Source organism: Salvia hispanica, chromosome 1 (assembly GCF_023119035.1).
Source record: "Salvia hispanica cultivar TCC Black 2014 chromosome 1, UniMelb_Shisp_WGS_1.0, whole genome shotgun sequence".
NCBI classification, from domain to species: Eukaryota; Viridiplantae; Streptophyta; class Magnoliopsida; order Lamiales; family Lamiaceae; genus Salvia; species Salvia hispanica.
The window spans coordinates 18,049,206-18,068,527 of record NC_062965.1 but is presented as its reverse complement, the minus strand read 5'-3'; the positions used below and the strand labels follow the sequence as shown (position 1 = coordinate 18,068,527).

The following is a 19,322-nucleotide window of genomic DNA, read 5'->3' as shown; positions in this document are numbered from 1 at the left end:
AAAATTACTAAATTATAAGTATATCTTTTAATCTGTTTACCAAGTGTAAAAATAAGCTATAATAATCAAGATTTCATAATATTGTTTTAATTTACTTTCCAATCCGACCACCTACAATTAAATAATGGTGTTTATATATTAAAATCAAGATAGATCATACTCATATTTCATATCATTTCAGCCCACACCATCCTACCCCATTGTTTAATTTATATTATAATGAAGATAAATAATATTCAAAATCAATTGACCTCATTTAGTCCACCATTAAATTAACTAATCCAATCTTTGAATCAAATTTTTATTCAATGCTTCAGATATATATTACTCACAAGTCACAAGTGAATTTGTTAGCCCTTAATCTCCGAATAATCACACTCTATCTATCTCTCATCTCTTTAGAGCCATGACATGTTGTAAAGTTCTCAAAATCAAACTTGCAATTTGCACACAAAAGGTCACCGGAAAAAACAACCTGTCAGAAAAGGTTAATCGAAATTATGAGAAATACATTCACAATTAGACTTATGTGACAAGTGGAGTGGTGTGAAAACAATAATAGTACAATTTCATGAACACTGCATTTATAAAGACATGCCTCCATACCTATGTAAATCACCAAACCATGGCTTCCCTTCAATCCTCCTTCACATTGCTCTCCTCCGCCCCGAAACCCCGCAGCTCCCGCCTCCCGGGCCGGAGCCACAGCTCTCAAATCTCATGTAGCGGCGATGGAGGCGGCGGCATAGACCGCCGCAACATACTCCTAGGCCTGGGAGGCCTGTATGGCGCGGGCAGCAGCCTCGGCCGCCAGGCCGAGGCTGCCCCGATCCTGCCTCCCGACCTGAGCACCTGTGACCCCACAGGTGCCACCACCACCCGCCGCGTGGGCGACAAGCAGGAGGTCGTGAAGCTCGACGTCAACTGCTGCCCGCCCTTCACGGACAAGCAGGGAGACTACAAGCTCCCTGTCTTCACAAAGCTCAGGCGGAGGCAGTCTGCCCACCGCCTGAGCCCTGCAAACCTTGCTAAATACAAGAAAGCGATGGCGAAAATGCGGGAGCTCGACGTGACCGACCCGGATGACCCCAGGGGCTTCACGCAGCAAGCGAACATCCACTGCGCTTATTGCAACGGCCCCTACGACCAGGTCGGCTTCCCCGGGATCGACCTACAAGTCCACAACTCATGGACTTTCTTCCCTTTCCATAGATGGTACTTATATTTCTATGAAAGAATTTTAGGTGAACTCATTGGAGATCCCACCTTTGCCTTGCCTTACTGGAACTGGGACAACCCCAGGGGCATGAGCATGCCCCTGGCGTTCGACGACCCGTCCTCGCCTCTATATGACGAGGATAGGAACCAGGACCACCGCCGCCCAGCCGTGGTGGACCTGGCCCTGAACAGCGGCATAACCGACCCCGTCCAGCTCATATCCAACAACTTGGCACTCATGTACAAGGAAATGGTCAGCGACGTCGAAACTGCCGTTGACTTTTTGGGGACCGAGTACCGAGCAGGCGACGATCCCCATGCCTTCGCCCTGGGAGGGACTTCCGAGCGTGGCTCTCACACTGGGATCCACGCTTGGGTTGGAGACCCAAGAAACGACCTCAAAGAGGATATGGGAAACTTCTACTCGGCCGGGCGGGACCCGATGTTCTACAGCCATCATGCAAACGTCGACAGAATGTGGACGATCTGGGACAAAATCCCGGCGAGCTACTCGAAAAAGATCGACGACGACGACTTCAAGAACTCGTCCTTCATGTTCTACGACGAGAAGAAGAACCTCGTCCGGGTCAAGGTATCAGACTGCTTGGATCACAGGAAGCTCGGGTACGAGTACGAATACAGCGACACGCCATGGATCAACTCGAGGCCGCCTCAGAGGGCCGTCCCGGCCAACCTCAAGGAGCTCGCGAAGGGCATTCCGACCGCGGACAAAGTCTTCCCTCTCAAGCTAGTGAAAACAGTCAAGTTTCTGGTGCCGAAGCCGGCTAAAGGCAAGGCGGACGAGGCGCTGGTGCTGGAGAATATCGTTACGGATAACAGCAAGCTCATCAAGTTTGACGTGTTCATCAACGATGAAGACGACAAGCCTGATGAGCTTGACAGGGCGGAGTATGTCGGGTCGTTTACGCAGCTGCCGCACAGGGTTAAGGGGAAGGAGAGTGTGAACAACCTTCGGTTGAATTTGAGGGAAGTGTACGAGAACATCAACATTGCTGACGATGATGCTGTTGTTATCACCATTGTTCCGCTGATCAGCGGCGACGCGGTCACCATTGGTGGTATTAAGATCATTCGCCGCCGGCCGCGTAAGTAGTCTGTTGTTGGTTGAGATTTGTCGAATTTGCTCTGTTTTTTTCGGTGTGTTTTTGTGTGAGAATAAGCCTTTGGTTTGAGGGATCACTGTGTTTATGCATCTTTAAATCCTCTGTATCTAATGCAGAGTGTATTATTATGTAACCTCTGTTTTCAGAAACTTTTACTTAGTTTCTGTTATGAATAAATATGCTATTTCGTGATGTGTCAACATGAATATAATCGTGTCGTTGACCAAGTATATCGCATGTTTCTGGTTTGAGTGTAGCAGGCTGAATTCGTGTTCAGGTTAAAGATTTTTTTCCCTAAAAAGTTGTATTCGGGTTATACATTAGCTAGTGTAATTGTTATCAGATCAACTTGATTACAGCCCGACCCACAAATCATATCTAGAGAGTATCTCAAAATGTATGCATCCCTATCTTAAAAAATGTACTCTCTCCGTCCCAAGGAAGATGACCCCTTCCTTGTGTGGCACGGAGTTTTATGCAGTTTTATTTTGTGTATTATATAGAGAGTAAGGTAAGAGAGAATAAATAAAGTAGAGATAAATTGGTTTCTATTTATAGAAATAGATCATCTTGGATTTGACAAACCAAAAAGAAAAGTGAGTCATCTTTAGTGGGACGGAGGGATTACAAAACATAGTAGTTACATCCAGTGGCGGAACCAGAAATAGAAAAAAGCCGGTGCTGAAATATAAAAAATAATAATATTAAAATAATTTAATATTTAATAATACCTATAAACTTTTACAAAAGTTAAATAGATTAACATTTTCTCAAGTAAAACTATACACCAAAATTCTAAGACAATTTGATAACAAATTTTTTGATATAAATTTTCACCATAAAATTATAAAGATAAATTTATTTTATAAATATTTCTCCCCATTTTCTGATATGAAACCATATCCCCTAAACTCATACTCTCATTAGCAATTGATATTAAAAAAATTACTCCCTTCGTCCCGCTTTAGCAGTCTTATTGACTTTTTTGTCTTCTTTTTGTAAAAATGATAAAAAATAGTTAAAAATGTGAAATGGTAAATTAAGAGAGAGAATAATATAGAGAAGAGTCTTATCTACATTATTGTGTCTCTTACTTTACCATTACTCCACTTTAACTATTTTTTATTATTTTTACAAAAAGATGACAAAAAAGTCAATGAAACTGTTAAAGCGGGACGAAGGAAGTAAAAAATAAAGTAAACTGATCAAAATAAAGAGAACACCATCTATTACTGTGTAATACAAATAATAGATAGAGGAACTAAATTCATGCACCAAGCGTACATGAAATAAAATTGATAATAGGAGGAAAAAAGAATTAAATAAATGACTTAGAGTTATAAAACTAATGACTATCGATTTATCTATAGTGAGGGATATTTGGTCAGGAATTAAATAAGAGTACTAATAGCTTCTAATACCAAAGGCCCAATTGATTTTATTATACATTCCAGCCCAATAGCAAAACCTAAGTCTGTAAGTTCATCTTCTTCCTTAAGCAATCTAACGGATTCTGCAACTGGGCGGCGCCCTTACAATTTCCGGTGGTAATAATGATCAGGAACCAGCAAGCCCCCGCTCCAGCGGGGGCTTGGCCTATGCTGGTTCCGCCACTGGTTACATCGTTATCTTCTTAGGAGATGTTCGGTTGCCAAAATTAAATCTCATGATTAAATATGTATCATGTTTGGTTCATAAGATTGAACACTACAACTTAATCCTAGATGAATAGTCTTATGATAATTAGTCATAGCCTCCCCCTCCAACTAAAATAATTCTACAACTTAATTGTAAATGAATAGTCTCATAATATTATTCATGGCAACCGAATGCCACCTTAGAAATTTCTTTAGACTGATAGAAACACAAAAGCAATTCATAGCAAAAAAAATGAGTATAAATATCTTAACAACAACATCTACAAATACCGAAAATTGAAATCCATAACAATACCCCGATGAGGTCATTTTTGGATATTAGTCTATTTATTATGAAGGCCCAATTTTCTTGGAACTTCGGCCCACTTCAGTCTTAAGAATGAATTATAAAACCCCAAGCTTATATAAGAAAATAATAATATCAAACAACAATGGAGGCCCAATGAGGATTCTATCCTTCTGTGGGCAATAGGTATTGGGTACATTTATAATTGTTTATAAATAAAAATTATTTTTATTTTAGTATATTTTTTCCATCCTTTAAAAATGAAGACATTTTTCTTTTCTATTTATCACACAAAAATAGTTTATTTCTATTTGTGGAAAGTTATTCCCAACTCATTATCCATATACATTAATTAATTTAGAATATATACCACTAGCACCCATCATCACACTATAATAATATGAGTCTCACTATGCACTAACACTATTTAACTACATTGTCAATCTCTCTTACTTTGCTAATTATGCATTAGTTTTCGTACCATCCCAAATGTTCATATTTTTACGGGACGACGAGAGTACCTCTTAATATTAAAAAAGAAAATTACTTAAAAAAAATTCTAATAAGGTTTGACTCATTCTTCACTAACAATACTTCAATCATTTTTCTCTTTATAATTGTACATTAAAACTCGTGTCATTTCAAATATTTCTATTTTTAAAAAAAGATAGAGGTAGTATGATTGAAATATTACACTCTCTTTGTCTTGAGAGATCTCTAAGGGAAAAAGATAAATTGAGAATGTATATTTCTCATTTACATTCTTAAAAATGTAATTATACCTTTTCAAAAAGTAAGACTCCAAGGAAAGAAGGTAAACCAAAAATGCAAACAAAAATAACTAGAGTAACTTTTTACCCTTTGTATAAAAAAGAGGTAAATATATCTTCTCATAATGAAAAAATGTATAATACCTCCTCATATACCCCTTTCATTGGAACATGAAATTTTATGAAGAAGAGGTAAATATGGCAGTTATTTCCTTTTTACCTATTCATTCATCATTTCCCTTGAGATGCTTTAAGGTAGTTGAGATGTTTCTTTTGGATACAAGAATTATTGTGTTAAAGGTTAGATTTGAGAGAATAAAGTAGGAGAGCGAATAAAGTACTTTCTCCATTCTAAGATAAGTGAGTCATATTACTTTTTGGGATGTCTCACTATAAGTGAGCTATTTCTCTTTTTAGCAAAAATCATTTGTGTTTCTTTATTCTCTACTTCCTTTATTCTCTCTTTACTTCTCTACTTTTTCTCCTCTCATACTTTACTCTCTCCACTGTAACTCATTAAATATCAATTCTTTAAATCTCGTGTCCAAAAGAAATGTTTTGCTTATTTTGGGTGGAGGGAGATAAGATAGAAAGGGAGAGTAAAGTATGAATGAGAGAAAATTTTTTGTCACACAAAGAAATGATTTAATTATCTTGAGACAGACTAAAAAGAATACGACACGACTAGTTTGTGTTGAGGTATTTAAATTAGGGAATTAGTTTTAACCCATGGAATACTACTCTCCTTGTCCCATAATAGCATTTAGATGATTATACTAAATATTATGAGATATTATTTTATTTATTAAGTTTAAAGAGAAAAATACTCCATCCGTCTAAGCTTATTACATTCATCACAAATATATAAAGATGTGTATTAGCATTAGTTTTCTAAAACTTGTCCTCTTCCACACCCTTCAATTATCATAAAAACAATAGAAGAACTTTTCAATTTATAACTTTATTAAATTATCTATAACGACATTTGTGTTAATATCTTTCAAAATTCCCTAATTATATATATATATATATGGATGCACTGAAATGGATATGACTCACACTAGTGGATAATGTAGCTATCCTTCTATATATTGAGAAAAATATGACTCACCTACCCCCTTAAATTCATACCATAAATGTCGTAACCACGTTTATCATATTAAAAAAAATCAGACGTAGTACTTATAACAATGAAAACGATTAATCCATAAGTAGCACATGGCATTGCTACATGAATTTGTCCCTACAGTAAATACCTACATCAAACAAAAATTACTAAATTATAAGAGCATTCACGGGAGTGGCGGAGCCAGAAGTTTTACGAAGGGATGCCCAAATTACCGTTAATAGTATGATTTTTTCGATGCTATGACAAGAGAAGCGCAAAATAACCTCATTTTTTCTTTTCCGACCACTTACAATTGGTGTTTATACTATAAAATCTTAATTATTACTTTTTCCCTTAGTCCCAAAAAGTTTGTCATATTTTTCTATTTCTGTTTTTTCCACAAAATTTATCACATTACACTTTTTACAACTTTTGGTAATGGATCACATATTCCATTAACTCATTCTAACTCAAATTTTATTATAAAACTAATATACAAAAGTAGGACTCACTCTCCACTAACTTTTTCAATTCACTTTCCATTATATTTCCGTTCATTCTCACTCAAGAGTTTAAGAAATGTTCATTCTCACTCAAGAGTTTTAAGAAATGTAATGGAATGTGAGTTGAAAAAGTTAGTGGAGAGTGGGTCCTACTTTTGTATATTAGTTTTATAATAAAATTTGAGTTAGAATGAGTTAATGGAATATGTGATCCACTATTAAACATGACAAAAAGTGAAATGTGACAAATTTAATAGAACAGATAAAAATGGAAAAATAAGACAAAATTTAAGGGACGGAGAGAGTATGACTCACACAATGGATATGACACACACTAGTAGATAATGTAGCAACCCTTCTATTGAGGAAAATATGACTCACCTAGGGATGTCAATACAGCCTGCAACCCATGGTTGGCCCGAATAGTACCCCAAATTTATAGGGCTAGGGTTAAAAATTTCTAGCCGGATAAAATTACAGCACGATTAGACTGCGCTCGATTAACCCGCAACTCGTTAGGGCCAGACCCGAAATCCTATGAGCTGGCCCGAAAAATCGATTAAATTTCTATTATTTTGCCTCATAATTCAATACTTTATAATTTAGATAACTAAAAAAATCACTTTCAATTTTATATTATATATACAGATTATATACTACATTTTCATTAATATAATACTATAGATAAATAAATTAGAAACTTGAAATTTACTAGGAAATATATTTAAACTTCTAAAATATGCTTTTAAATTTCTTAATGTTTATGTTTTATTTTGCCCAAATCTCAAATATTAGTATTTGATCATGTTTAAGTTTGGGTTTAAGCATATATCTCAAATTTACCATAATTAAATGTTTTACATTTTATAAATATAACTTGTTCAAACCCTCCAAGTAACAAAATTATTTAAAAAAAAATTATAAACATAACTAATTTTCATCATTATTTATTGAATTGCTCACATGTTAATTCTATAGGTAGCAACCCGATTAACCTGCCGGGCTAGCCCGAAACCCGAGTTTTTAGGGCTAGGGTTGAACTTTCATAACCTGAAAAAAATTACAACCCAATTAGCTCGCACTCGATTGACTCGCAACTCGAGTAGGTTTGCTCGAAACCCACTGGGCCCACCCCATTGATATCCCTGGACCCACCTACCCCCCATTATGTTTTCGCATCTTAACTTTTTTCCATACCATACACGTTTTTAATATTCACTCCGCTCCTGAAAAGTATAAACATATAGTTCAACACGAATTTTAATGTATTATTAAAAAAATAAGAAAAAAGATAGTAAGAAAAAGTTTTTTAAATATTATTAATAGAGAATGAATCCCATGTTACTGATAAAAGAATTTTTAAAATTAAAAATTTCGTACTTTTAGAAAACAAACAAAAAAAATGAAAGAACTCATTTTTTTTTGTGATGACTGAAACTATTAAAAATATGTCATACATAGTACTTATGAGTTATGACAATGAAAACGATTAATCCATAAGTAGCCAATTGGTTATTGTCCTTTTAATAGTTAAAGGCTTGTCCCTTCAAAATATCCCTACATATATTTAATGCCATCTCCAACTAACTCAAATTTATTTTTCAATGCAATCGTACCAATCATTAATTCTATAGCAACCATTTACATTAAATTAAAACTGAAAATAATATTTCATATTCTTCTACAAACTTTTTTACTTTTTCAATCTTATCTATGTATTTATTTAAATTACATATTATCCTCACAACACTTTATCAATAATTTTCCAACCATAATTAAAAAAATTAATACAATTATTTATATTAAATATATTTATAATAAATATATTAAATATATTATACATGATAGCATGATACATATATATGATTAATTAGCCTATCTCAAATCTAAAAACAGATACATAGTATATGATATTTAATTATCCCAACCCATTAACGATATTCTACTACAAATTTAAATTTAGTTTCCTCTTAATGCAGCACCGATATCTTCTTCCCCTTCTCTTTTTCTATTTTCTCTATGTCTGCATCTCAAAATTTTCTTTGCGAGCTCTTCAACCATCAACAACTCTTCATAAATCAGGTAAGTCTTTGCTTCCATTCGAAAATGCATAAGCATGAGGGATCCAATTGCAATTTTCTGAAACTTCAAAAAGTGAAATATAGTAGCTACGGTACTACTGCATCTTTGGTGCATTACTGTTAAAAAACTGAAAAAAGGATAGTTTGGGATGCGTCATGCAGTATGGTTGGAAGTGAATTCTACCCCGAAGATGGGCTTTGCGTCATCGTTGAGAATCCAACCATTAACATTAAACTCATACCCATGTTTTAGTATATGTTATATCAAATACTCCAACAATTTACACCAAACCAAACCTAAAAAAATATTCTATATTCACTTACTTTTTATACTTTTTCAATCTTACCTACATATTTATTTAAATTATACATTAACCCCACAACACTTTATCAATAATTTGCAGTATAAATTAAATATCATACTATATATAATATCAAAAATTATATAAAAAAATTTTATGCATTACAAAATTAATTTTTAATAAAATAAAAATAAATAAAGGTCAATATGTTACATTTTAAAAAAAAAAGGTAAAATATGCTCAATTAAAAGTGTAAAGGTATCCGTGTGTTGAAGTATGATTGACCAACACCAATCAAATGCATCTCAATTTAAAATTTGAAAGATGTCCATTTTATATTTACATTAATTAGCCCAATACCCAATTAATTTGAAGCGCAGTCAAATACTCTATCCATCCCATGATAACTTATTTTCCTTTTAGTTTATCCCACCCAAGATGATCCAATACTAAAAAATAAAATTCTTTATCTCTATTTTATTCTATTTCTCTTATTTTACTCTCTCTATCTAATATACAAAATAAAACTGCATAAAATCTCGTGCTATTGAAGGAAGATATCATCTTCCTTGGGACAGAGAGAGTACTTAATTTTAAGACTAAATAATAGGCGCCCACTTCCATCGTCTTCTTCGATGCTATTTCTTCCCCAATCTCTATAACTCCATTTGTTCAAGCAACTGATGGCCTTTTCTCCATATACAGGTAATCATCTTCAAATAGAAATGAAAGGAAGGATGTAATTGCAATTTAAAAAAAAAAAGGAGCAGATTTGCGTTTTGCTACAATACTACTCCATCTTTGGGAAGATACTATTCATAAATGCAAAAAAAAGTACTCCCTCCGTCCCGAAGTATTAGACTCACTTCTTTTGGGCACATGATTTAAGGAATTAATATTTAAATAGTTAAAGTGGAGAGAGTAAAGTATGAGAGAGGGAAATGTAGGGGAGAGAAGAGAGAAAAAATTAAGTGGAGAATAAAATAAGATAGATGCTTTTTGCTAAAAAAGCAAATGAGTCTAATATATTGGGACATCCCAAAAGGGAAAGTTGGACTAATACCTTGAGACGGAGGGAGTATTACAATTTGGGATGGGTTTTGGACTATGGTTTGAGATGCCTTTAACAATAAACAAAAATTACTCTCTTCTTTCCATGCTAAGAGCATCCACAATAGAGTGGACACTCTGGCCGGACACTTTTACGTTTTTTATCTATAGCCACTTTTTATTTGTCCACGGCCAAAAAAAAAAGTTTCCGTAGCAATAGTGGACACTTTTATTAGCCACATTTCACTTTATTTTTATTCTTTGTATATTTTATTTCAATTAGAATTTATATTTTAAAATAAGCAAAAAAAAATAATTCAAAATTCAAAATTTAAAAAAAAAAAAAAAAAAAGCAAATCGGCGACCGCCGCGTTTCTCTCTCCTCCGGCTCGTCCTCGCCGCTTTCGGGGTGAAAGTCCTTCTGCCCCACAAAATTCGTCCGCCTCCGGGGCGGACGCGTCCGCCCTCTTCCGTCACAGTAGCCAGCCGCGGCTTAGCCGCGATCGGGGCAGCCGCCGCGCCACCCCTATTGTGGATGCTCTAATAGAATTATTTTTTTATTTTGAGAAGTTTCAAGATAATAGAGTTATTTCTATTTTGAGCAAAAATAATTTCCGCTTACTTTATTCTCTCTTATTTTATTCACCACTCTATTTAATATACTATTCTTAATTTCTATACCGAAAATAAATATCTTTATTAACAAAGAAGAAAGGAATCTTACTTTATTCACCGTCTGCTTGATGTACTATTCTTAATCTTTATATCAAAAGAAGAAGTGTTTCTATTAATATCGAAGAAAGGGAGAGTACTAAATTATTCATTTGGGATGACTCTCTCTGGGCCAAAACATTTATCATGTCATCATTCCTCTCTTTCTTTGTTCCAAGTCACAATTCTTATAATGAATGCTCTCTCCTCATTGGTGAACATTAATTTTCACTATTTATTATTTTAGTTTTATAATTGAAATACGAAACAATATGTAACACGGAAGTTATTCATTAAAAGTATTAAAAATTAGAAATACTTAAAAATTCATATTTAAATATATTTATGCATGGAATATTCATTAATGGGAAATTCCACCCATATAATTTTCGTTAATAAAAGAATTCATTAATGAAAATATAACATAAATAAATGCTTTTTCTCATTTCTTCCTTTCCCTCCACGCCCAAGCGTCGCGGCTCCACTCCTCTCACACTCTGCAAATGCTCTAATACTATCGTTTAATCTTGTGATACTATGCAATAAGTAACAAAAATTACATAGATAAATTATTATTTTAATAAGAAAATTTATATACGTACTTGTGAAATCATGATCTATATCAATAAAAATTGAAATACATTAGCAAAATAACCTCATTTTCTTCTCCAATCCGACCGCCTACGCTTAAATAATTGTATTCATACTATAAAATCTAGATTATTACTTCCTTCCTCCGTCCCAAAAGTTTTCCATATCTGTCCGACCCATAAAATTTGTCACATTTCACTTCTGACCTCTTTTGGTAATGAACTTCATATTCCACTAATTCATTACCACTTACATTTTATTATAAAAACTGATTAAAAGTAAGACCTACATTTCACTAATTTTTTCAACTCACTTTAAATTACATTTCTTATAACTCGTGTCCGATCAAAGTGCGACAAAATTTATGGGACGGAGGGAGTAGTCCATTTCATTTCAACCCACACAATCCCACCCCATTGCTTAATTTATAGTAGTTTAATTATAATCAGGATATATAGTACTCCCTCCGTGCCATAAAAAATATAAGCAATGAGTATGACACGAGAATTAAGACAAAATTGGTAAATTAAGAGACATGAAGAGAATGATATGGTAAATTAAGAGAGATGATGTGAATGGTAGTTAAAGTAATGTTAGTAGATTGTGGACTTACATTATAAATTGATAGTATAATTTTTCAAAAATGGAATGCACATATTCTTGTCGAACTGACGAAAATAGAAAGTGCATGTATTTTTATGGGAACGAAGGAGTAATATTTTAAATCAGTTGACCTCCATTAGTCCACCATTAAAATAACTAATCCAATTTTATAAACAAATTTTTAAATAATGCTTCACATATCCAACGTACATATTTCACCACTGATTTTGTTAGGCTTCAATCTCCCATAATCACTCTCTCTTTCTGTCTCATCACTTTAGAGCCATGACATTTTGTAAAGTCCGCAAAATCAAACTTTCAAATTGCATACAAAATGGTCAATGCAAATAGTATATTCGCAATTAGACATACTACTTGATAAGTGGAGTATACAAACAATAATACGTAGTACAAATTCATGAAAACTACATTACTCTCTATATAAAGACATCCCTCCACACCTAAGGAAATCACCAAACCATGGCTTCCCTTCAATCTTCCTTCATCATGTTCTCCTCCGCCCCAAACCCCCCCAGCTCCCGCTTCCCAGGCCGTCGCCACCGCTCTCAAATCTCATGCAGCGGAGATGGAGGCGGCGGCATTGACCGCCGCAACATACTCCTAGGCCTGGGAGGCATGTATGGTGCGGGCAGCAGCCTCGGCCGCAAGGCCGAGGCCCTCCCGATCCTGCCTCCTGACCTGAGCACCTGCGACCCCACAGGTGCCACCACCACCCGCACTGTGGACAAGCAGGAGGAGGTCGTGAAGCTCGACGTCAACTGCTGCCCGCCCTTCACGGACAAGCAGGGAGACTACAAGCTCCCTGTCTTCACAAAGCTCAGGCGGAGGCAGTCTGCCCACCGCCTGAGCCCTGCAAACCTAGTTAAATACAAGCTAGCAATGTCGAAGATGCGGGAACTAGACGTGACCGACCCGGACGACCCCAGGGGATTCACGCAGCAAGCGAACATCCACTGCGCTTACTGCAACGGCCCCTACGACCAGGTCGGGTACCCCGGGGTCGACCTACAAGTCCACAACTCATGGACTTTCTTCCCTTTCCATAGATGGTACTTATATTTCTATGAAAGGATCTTGGGTGAACTCATTGGAGATCCCACCTTCGCCTTGCCTTACTGGAACTGGGACAACCCCAGGGGCATGACCATGCCCCCGGCCTTCGACGACCCATCCTCGTCTCTCTACGACGAGGACAGGAACCAGGCCCACCGCCGCCCGGCTGTGGTCGACCTGGGCCTGAACAGCGGCATAACCGACCCGGTCCAGCTCATCTCCAACAACTTGTCCCTCATGTACAAGGAAATGGTCAGCGATGTCGAAACCGCCATTGACTTCATGGGGACAGAGTACCGAGCCGGTGACAATCCCCATGCCTTCGCCCTGGGAGGGACTTCCGAGCGTGGATCCCACACTGGGATCCACGCTTGGGTTGGAGACCCGAGAAACGAGTTCAAAGAGGATATGGGAAACTTCTACTCGGCCGGGCGGGACCCGATGTTCTACAGCCATCACGCAAACGTCGACAGAATGTGGACGCTGTGGGATAAAATCCCGGCGAGCTACTCGAAAAAAATCGACGACGACGACTTCAACAACTCGTCCTTCATGTTCTACGACGAGAAGAAGAACCTCGTCCGGGTCAAGACATCAGACTGCTTGGATCACCGGAAGCTCGGATACGAGTACGAATACAGCGACACGCCATGGATCAACTCGAGGCCGCCTCAGAAGAACGTCCCGGCCAACCTCAAGGAGCTCGCGAAAGGGCTCCCGACCGCGGAAAAAGTGTTCCCTCTCAAGCTAGTGAAAACAGTTAAAGTTCTGGTGCCGAAGCCGGCTAAAGGAAAGGGGGACGAGGCGCTGGTGCTAGAGAATATCGTCACGAATAACTCCAAGCTCATCAAGTTTGACGTGTTCATCAACGATGAAGACGACAAGCCTGATGAGCTTGACAGGGCGGAGTATGTCGGGTCGTTTACGCAGCTGCCGCACAGGGTTAAGGGGAAGGAGAGTGTGAACAACCTTCGGTTGAATTTGAGGGAAGTGTATGAGAACATCAACATTGCCGATGATGATGCTGTTGTTATCACCATTGTTCCGCAGATCAGCGGCGACGCGGTCACCATTGGTGGTATTAAGATCATTCGCCGCCGTAAGTAGTCAGTTGATGATTGGGATTTGTCGACTTCACTTTTTTTTTTCCGGTGTGTTTTTGTGTGATCGAATAAGCCTTTTGTTTGAGGCATGAGTGTGTTTTTGCATCTTCAAATTCTCTGTTTCTAATGTATGTTACCTCTGTTATCAGAAACTTTTACTTGGTTTCTGTGATGAATAAATTTGCTATTTCGATAGATTAGTAATGTTATCGTGATGTGTCAACATGAATATAATCGTGTCGTTGACCAATTCATGTTGTGTATATCTCATGTTTCAGGTTTGAGTTCATGTGAACTCGAGTTTTTTTATTAAGAAAAGAATATCATCGAGTATCACCAAAATAATTTCATAGACTCGGCAGTCAAAAAACAATCTCCTCATTTTCTCAACAATCCATAAATCACAACATTTCCATAGTGCGACGAAAGTGTGGCCTCACTATTCGCTCACGAGACTGGCCGACTGGCAAGAATGAATTCCGATCCCAACTGTGCACACTAGCCTGATAGGGTTTGCGGCCCTATTCAGAACCGAATTCGTTTATATAGTCCTATAGCCTATTGGAGCGAACTCACAAACTAGGCATCAGACGCATAACATCATAAAAACAATCACAGGCATGACATAATATTTAAACCGCCCTTATAACACCATAATCATGATTTCAAAACATAAAAGAGTTTAGGAAAATAAAGCCCACCTCGAGTGCTTAATCCGAAATTATATTCTTTTCCTTGCGATCACGATTCACTTGCGAAATATCATCTTTAGAATTTAAAATAATGCATAGATCAACACAAGGAATCAAGTAAATAAATAAAGAAGATGCATGCATCCTAGGCTTCGATTATTTTTATCAATCGGGTTACGAATTTTCCCAACTAGAATCTTACTAATTATTTTGATTAATTTTGGGGCGCCCAAGGCGTCGCGGCGACGCCGGCCGGCCGCGCACGTCCCCAACAATTTTTCGAAGAGATGAATCGAACCACGATGATTTAATCAGCTCCATTCTATTCCCCAATCAATCATTTTAAATCAGCCCAGGGGCTTAAAACACATCGGCCCAACTCAAATTATAAACAACCCACTCAATTATTTTGCCAAAAAAAAAAAACTAAAAAGAATGGGATTAAAAGTAGTAATGCAAAAGAAAAAGTCAAACATATACATGTACAGTACCCTCCCATTCCACTTTTAAACCAAATATCAAAAGAATATTTAAATATTAAAAATAAAAAGGACAAAACTGATTACAGTAGAATTATGGAGAAGTGGCGGTAGGTGTAGATTAGGGTTGGAGAAAAACCGTGATTTGTGGTGTCTTAAATGGGGTAAATAATTGTCATATTGATTGAAGAATTAACAACTGATAGACTGGTTTAAATTTGGAATGAATTTCAGATGGAAGAAGATGAGCGTGGAAAAGGTTTGAGCAGATTTGAAGATTTATTTTTCTGCAGCTGAATTAAAAAAATGATGGAATTTGGGCTCAAGATACAAGGAATTTCCATTGGACTTATACCAAAACGGATTTACATTAATTAATTTGGGCTCACAATCAATTATATTTTATTTAAATTGTGTAGCTCATAGTTTAATTTTTACGAGATGGACTTTTATTATTTATTTAATTTATCAAGTCTAATACGAAATTGAGTCCAATAAATATTTCTCAAGAAAAGGGAATTATTTAAGTTTTCGATTTGTGATTTCATCATCACCAATTCAAACTCGTAAGTTATCTCGCCTTGGCAATAAATCCAAACATTCGAATAATAATTAAATTCACCCTGCATCAATTTTCAAACAGACACGTCATGTAATAAAAAAAGTTGACTCGGTCAACGCACAGTCAAAACTCTAAATTCACTTAGGTAACAAGAATATCAAATAATCATTTCACTCATCATTTAATTTCACGGACTTCAAAGCATTAAATGCAATAGTTTTAGAGTTCAAAAAGTGGACCGTTTTAATATGGGTGCCGGTTTGAACCCAATTTGGTCGAAAACGACCGAGTAAGGCGCGTTCCGGTCGACATCAATATTGAAAATGTTAAGTGGTGGAAATTAAAAGAAATGAATAGTCGAAAGTTGTATTATTGTCAATAATGCACATCCATTTTGAAAAGATTAAAAATAAAAAAGCATGCATATTAAACACGTGATAAATGGTACTGTAGTCTGTAGTCTAGATTTGCTCATTTATTTTATTTTAATTTGTTCTTTTAATTTATCAATGCTTTTATTAACTTTGTCATTATACTTTTGGAATCTCATTTAAAGCAAAATATTTATTTTTAGCATAACATTTTATACGATAATACTACTCCCTCCGTCCCCGAATAAGAGTAGCACTTTTTCATCTCGGTTCGTCCCCGATTAAAAGTAGCACTTCATTTTTACCATAAATGGTAAGTAGGTTTCACATTCCACTAACTCGTTTCACTTACATTTTATATAAAACTAATATAAAAAAGTAGATCTCACATTCTACTAACTTTTTCAACCAACTTTTCTTTATATTTTTTAAAACTCGTGCCCGGTCAAAGTGCTACTCCTAATCAGGGACGGAGGGAGTATTATTTAATGGTTATTTTCTTCTTCTCCTTTTGCAGGTTCTATGTTTGTCACTGGTCACAACATAAATTGTGAAGAATCTGTAATATATTTGTTCAGTTGTTTTTGTATTGTTTGCGGTAATATAATGAATGTTTAAAAAAATAAAGCAACAAAAATGCAAGATAAAACATGCTTGACGACAAAATAATTTCTCTTACATTATCACTCAAATGACCTGGGAAAGTTACGTCACTCAAATGACTCTTTTAGTTACGTCACTCAATACTAAATGCTTGTTATACAACTAAACATTATTGACCAATTTTAAAATGGCAATCACGTAAATTTCTAAAACTCCCTGTTTATATATACCAGTATCACATTCCTGGATGATGCACAATTATATTTTATTTTCTTAAAAAATGTACTCCTCGGTCCCATTAAATATGCAACATTTTATTTTCGGCACGAGATTTTATGTAGTGTTGTTTTGTGAGTTAATGAAGAGAGAGTAAAGTAAGTGAGAAGAAAAAGTAGAGAGAGTGTTGTTTCCATTTTTGAAAACGTTTCATTTTTAATGGGACCGACCAAAAAGAAAAAAGTTTCATTTCTAATGGAACAGATGGAGTATATAATAGTACTAAATTATTATATATGAAAATCATAAAGATATATATTTATTTAAAGTAGACCATAAATATTGATTTAAATCATTTTGTTTATCTAAAACAAAAAATGTAAATACACATTAATACCATATAATTAAGTACTCCACTACTACTACATATACAATTCAGTAGAGAAAGTAGCAAAGAAACGCTATTTTTGTAACTTCTTCTTACTATTATTATTCTTATTATATTTACTAAAGAGTTAATAATTCCGGTTTTTTTAAAATCATTTTCTAGATAGGAGGTTTATTGATTTAAGTTCAATTACTTTAAGCCCATCAGACCATATAAGCACAGACAATTGTTATTCAACCTTTGCAATCTTTTATCCATTTCACCTCATAAATACTCCCTCCGTCCAAAAAAAAGAGCACAATTATCATTTTTAGCCGTCCACAAAAAATTGTAAACATTCATTTATAGAAAATTTTCAACAAATAATAACCATACACATCATTCCATTAATACTACTTCTCATTTACTTTTTCTCCTTCACTTTTACTTTTTTTCCTTCTCTCTTACTTTACCAATTCTACATTAAATCCCGTGCCATACACAAATTGCTATATTTTTTTTGGACGGAAGGAGTACATGTAATTGATATGCTGTTATTTATTTATAAAACACCGTATAAAAGAGATAATACAAAAAGATATAACCATATAATAAAACATTCACAATATCATTCCATGCAACATCTCTTTGCGTCTTTGTATATTACTTCCGCTAAATTTAAATAAATTTGGTAACCATATATAATTCGACAAGTTATGAAAATATCTCCTCTAAAGTACTACTACTAACATCTAGGCCGGGGGGGGGGGGGGTATTTTATGTGATTTATTTCAGTAGATTGTTTAGCCTGTGTTAACAAACCTTTCTTAGTTCTTATGTTAATTAGGATTAGAGGTAGAATAAGAAAAAACTAATGTGTTAATTAGCATTTGTTATAGAATAAAAAGAAACTAATATTAGTATTATGTTTTTAAATTTTTTATTGGAGTATAATATTTATGCTGGTATTTTTGTTAATTTTTTCAAAACTCTCCAATCACATGCAAATGTATAAATTCACAATAATGGATATGACTCACACCTACCCCTACCTAACCCTTCAGTTCCCAAAAAATATAAACATTTAGTTTGGATAAGTTTTAATGAATAATTAGAAAGTAAAAAACTAATAGAATATTTTTTAAATATTATCAATAAAGAATGAATCCTATTTCATCAAAGAAAAATGAGTTTTTCAAATTAAAAATTTCATATTTTCTAGAAATAAACGAAATAAGAAAGAGTTTATATTTTTTTTGACGTAGTACTTGTGACAACAATTAATCCATAAATAGCATATGGTATTGCCACGTTTATTTGTCGTTCAATTAGCCAGTTGGCCATCGTCCTTTTAATATTGTTATTGTCCCTTCAAATGCATATATCATAAACAATATACATAATTACTACACTCCTTTTAATAAAGGTAAAGGCTTGTCTCTTTAATAAAAATCCATACATTTATCCTAAACGATATACATAAATTACTACTATTAACCAAGTTTAATTCAGCTCTGAGTTTTAAAAAAATTAATGAAAAGTGAATTGAAAAAGTTTATATATATATATATATATATATATATATTTTTCAAACTCCGATTTGTATTTTTCATAGAGAAATCTCTGATCAAAGATAGAACAAGATCCGTTTTGCATCATATCTAAGGGATTCCTCGGTTCGGGCCGAAGAAGCAATGTAACTCGATCATTATCAAACTCGAACCAAGACAGAACTTTTACTTGTTCAAATAACAATTAAGGTGAAGCAGGGTCAGGGACGACCAATCTCTTTATGATAAACAAATCCATTTTGCAAGTTCGTTATTACGGGTAGTTCCGACAAAGGATCG

The 19,322-nt window shown here is 35.1% G+C and overlaps 2 protein-coding genes across 2 annotated transcripts; both read left to right on the top strand.

Moving 5' to 3' along the window:
- Nucleotides 1–388: 388 nt before the first annotated feature.
- On the top strand, nt 389–2,542 carry LOC125200809 (polyphenol oxidase I, chloroplastic-like). The gene has a single exon (XM_048098582.1). It carries the CDS (start codon nt 572–574, stop codon nt 2,330–2,332), a length of 1,761 nt encoding a protein of 586 aa, XP_047954539.1. The 5' UTR covers nt 389–571; the 3' UTR covers nt 2,333–2,542.
- Nucleotides 2,543–12,456: 9,914 nt separating this feature from the next.
- LOC125200810 (polyphenol oxidase I, chloroplastic-like) lies at nt 12,457–14,377 on the top strand. Its single transcript, XM_048098583.1, has one exon. It carries the CDS (start codon nt 12,486–12,488, stop codon nt 14,184–14,186), a length of 1,701 nt encoding a protein of 566 aa, XP_047954540.1. The 5' UTR covers nt 12,457–12,485; the 3' UTR covers nt 14,187–14,377.
- The last annotated feature ends 4,945 nt before the right edge of the window (nt 14,378–19,322 follow it).